The sequence below is a fragment of the Choloepus didactylus genome, chromosome 4 (assembly GCF_015220235.1).
Source record: "Choloepus didactylus isolate mChoDid1 chromosome 4, mChoDid1.pri, whole genome shotgun sequence".
Lineage (NCBI taxonomy): Eukaryota > Metazoa > Chordata > Mammalia > Pilosa > Megalonychidae > Choloepus > Choloepus didactylus.
Window position 1 is genome coordinate 148,818,406 of NC_051310.1, and position 3,902 is coordinate 148,822,307.

The 3,902-nt window shown below is 44.2% G+C and overlaps 1 protein-coding gene across 1 annotated transcript; it reads left to right on the plus strand.

Moving 5' to 3' along the window:
• The first annotated feature begins 1,301 nt into the window (after positions 1-1,301).
• Positions 1,302-3,604, plus strand: CHRM5 (cholinergic receptor muscarinic 5). The gene has a single exon (XM_037835441.1). It carries the CDS (start codon positions 1,307-1,309, stop codon positions 2,903-2,905), a length of 1,599 nt encoding a protein of 532 aa, XP_037691369.1. The 5' UTR covers positions 1,302-1,306; the 3' UTR covers positions 2,906-3,604.
• The last annotated feature ends 298 nt before the right edge of the window (positions 3,605-3,902 follow it).

Here is a 3,902-nt window from a genome sequence, read left to right on the forward strand (position 1 = left end):
GGTGAGCGGGAAGGAGACTTATTTCTACCATATACCCTTTTGAACACATTGAATGTTTTTATCATGTACATGTATTTTTAAACTAGAAAAGAAAAAGAAGTCTCTATTTTGAAAAGTTGGAATTTGTTAACATGGGATTGATCAAATAAATTACAGTACATCTGTTTTATGTGCAGCCATTAAAAATGAAAAAAAAATGATAGCTCTAGATATACTGGCACAAAAATATACCCATGCTGATTTAAGCAAAAAACAAAGTACAGAGTGTATACATTAAAAATGCACCCATTTAAAAATAATTGTATTTAGTATTTGTTAGTATATGCCTAGGGAAAAAGCTGCCAAAACAGACACTTGACTTTTAACATTGATTACCTCTTCAGGATGAAATTAGAGGAGACCTGCCTTCTAAATTATACATTGTTACTTTGCTTGAATTTTTACAAGGAGCATATTATCTTATAATCTGAAAATTAATTCAAAAATTTCTTTTAATTGCAAATAGTCCAAGAAAGGATAGAGGGAGAGGGAGAGAGGGAGAGAGGGAGACAGGGAGAGAGAGGGAGAGGGAGAGAGAGAGAGAGAGAGAACAAAGGGAAGGTCAATATCTTCCGTACCTGGGGTAAATTTCAGCACACCCGCCCTCCCCCATTCCCTGATGAACACAAGACACACACCTGGAGTCTGTGCACTAGGGCAGGGAGAAGTGGTATAGTCTTGGCTTAAAACAGAGCTTCAAAATTGTTTGATAATTGAGACTGGGACTATGGAGTAGATGAAACTTATCTTTTGCCCAGTGCACGACAGTCTAGGTTATTATCACCAGAAGTGTAAAACACAGGTTTCAGCCCTTGAGTTCACTGCAGTCTAAGGTGACTTAACAAGATCTGCTCTCTCCTCTTTTCTGCTCCCCAACAACCCAATTCCTTTCTTTTCCTTTCCTTTGCCTTCATTTTCCCAGCACTCATTTTTTAAAAATCTCCTAAGGAAACCACAAGATGGCAGCAACCACACATATAGAAGGGGTGCTCAGGAACTGATAACCACAAAACACAGAGGAATGATGCCATTACACAATTGTCCTCAAATCCTTAGAGATTTCTATCATCTTGCTCTAAATACAAGTGACACCACCCATAACAATCTGCTAGAAATGATATAAACAATGGATGGAAAGAAATTTGTGAAGGTAAAATAAAGCTAATATTGGGTTTCCCTCTCTTCCAGGTACTGGCCAAGGAGAGGTGAGCAGAAAAAAGAACAGCCTAGAACCTGAGTTAATCCTAATATAAATTGTTGCACCAGAATGGAAAGGGAATCTTACCACAACACAACCACGGTCAATGATACCCCAGTAAATCACCAGCCTTTGGAACGCCATGGATTGTGGGAAGTCATCACCATAGCATCTGTGACAGCTGTGGTAAGCCTGATAACCATCGTGGGTAACGTCTTGGTTATGATCTCTTTCAAAGTCAACAGTCAGCTCAAGACAGTTAACAACTATTACCTGCTCAGCTTAGCCTGTGCAGACCTCATCATTGGCGTCTTCTCCATGAACCTGTATACTACCTACATCCTCATGGGACGCTGGGCTCTGGGGAGTCTGGCTTGTGACCTGTGGCTTGCACTGGACTACGTGGCCAGCAATGCTTCTGTTATGAACCTTCTGGTGATCAGTTTTGACCGTTACTTTTCCATCACAAGACCCCTGACATACCGAGCCAAGCGTACTCCAAAGAGGGCTGGCATCATGATTGGCTTGGCTTGGCTGATCTCCTTCATCCTCTGGGCCCCAGCGATCCTCTGCTGGCAATACTTGGTTGGGGAGCGGACAGTGCCCCCTGATGAGTGCCAGATCCAATTCCTCTCAGAGCCCACTATCACTTTTGGCACTGCCATTGCTGCCTTCTACATACCTGTTTCTGTCATGACCATCCTCTACTGCAGAATCTACCGGGAAACAGAGAAGCGAACTAAGGACCTGGCTGACCTCCAGGGCTCTGATTCTGTGGCAGAAGCTGAGAAGAGAAAGACAGCTCACCAGACTCTGCTCAGGTCTTGCTTTTGCTGCCCTCGGCCCACCCTAGCCCAGAGAGATAAGAACCAGGCCTCTTGGTCATCCTCCCGCAGGAGCACCTCCACAACTGGGAAGTCATCCAAACCCACCGGCCCAAACACTGACTGGGCCAAAGCTGAGCAGCTCACTACCTGTAGCAGCTACCCTTCCTCAGAGGATGAGGACAAGTCCACCACTGACCCTGTCTTCCAAGTGGTCTACAAGAGTCAGGCCAAGGAAAGCCCAAAGGAAGAATTCAATACTGAAGAGACCAAGGAAACTTTCATGAAAGCTCAAACTGAGAAAAATGACTATGACACCAAAAACTACTTCCTTTCTCCAGCTGCTGCTCATAGACCCAAGAATCAGAAATGTGTGGCCTATAAGTTCCGATTAGTGGTAAAAGCTGACGGAACCCAGGAGAACAACAATGGCTGTCACAAGGTGAAAATCATGCCCTGCTCCTTCTCAGTGTCCAAGGACCCTTCAACAAAAGGTCTTGATCCCAACCTCAGCCATCAAATGACCAAACGAAAGAGAATGGTCCTTGTCAAGGAGAGGAAAGCAGCCCAGACCTTGAGTGCCATTCTTCTGGCTTTCATCATCACATGGACCCCTTATAACATCATGGTCCTGGTTTCCACCTTCTGCGAAAAGTGTGTCCCGGTCACACTGTGGCACTTGGGCTACTGGCTGTGCTATGTCAACAGCACTGTCAACCCCATCTGCTATGCCCTCTGCAACAGAACCTTCAGGAAGACCTTTAAGATGCTGCTTCTCTGCAGATGGAAAAAGAAAAAAGTGGAAGAGAAGTTGTACTGGCAGGGCAACAGCAAGTTACCATGAAAAGTTAACTCCCCTCTAAAGAGTGACCTCAGTCAACTTCCCCTGAGGATGAGTGAGCTGACTTGGGCTTGTTTATTTTCAAAAAGACTTCTGTCATTCTGTGTTCTTGAGGACTTTGTGAAGACTTGAGTTCTGTTGCCAACAAAGAAGGAGCTGCAGCAATTGCTGCCATATTGAATGATTCTGGTCTATGACGAAGGTTGCTGATGCCACTGGAGTTTGCTATTGAAGTAAAAAAGACAGACCCATGGCCCTTCATGGGAGGAGGCATCCTGGGTCACAGCAAACAGGGACTGAGGGAACCTGGGTTAACCAGCTGTGGGGGACAGCAGGAAGGGGTGGAAGGCTTCCCTTGTGGAAACATGTCATACGGTTTTGTGCAATATGCATGTGTCTATGACATCATCTCATACCACTGGGAAAGAGGAGAATGTAAGTCAGTGTCACCTGGTAACAAGAATGATATTCAAGTGACTTCTAAGAATATATTTCTTCATTAACTGATCAGTATTTATTACTCAGCTATTATGTGGTCTGTACCGTGCTATCTCTTCCTGACCCTACATCTGAGTGAAGCGCTTGCTCCTCCCCATCACAACCAATTCCGATTCCTAGGACCTACTGACTCGATGCTGAAGCCCAGGGAACCATCCTCCCTCACAGAAAGCATCCTGGCGCTGGAGGACACTGGAACCTGAACCTACCCAGTCTTGTAGAGCAGCCTCTGTTCTGCTAATAAAGATGATCAAGTCTCCTCAGTCAGTTATTTTAGTTTTTACTACCAGTAACTTTTTTCCTTTTGTTGAAACAAATATTGCTTAGAATATTTTGAGCCCATTTGAACCCATTTCTTCATGCACTGATCACTAGGTAAAGACTCCTCCAGGCTAATTAATCACAATTCTCTTAAACTGTTTTCAGAGTTCTTATTTTCTAATTTCCTCACAGGGCAAACCTCAGACAGAAATGTGGAAAACAAAATTTGGTTCCATTGCAT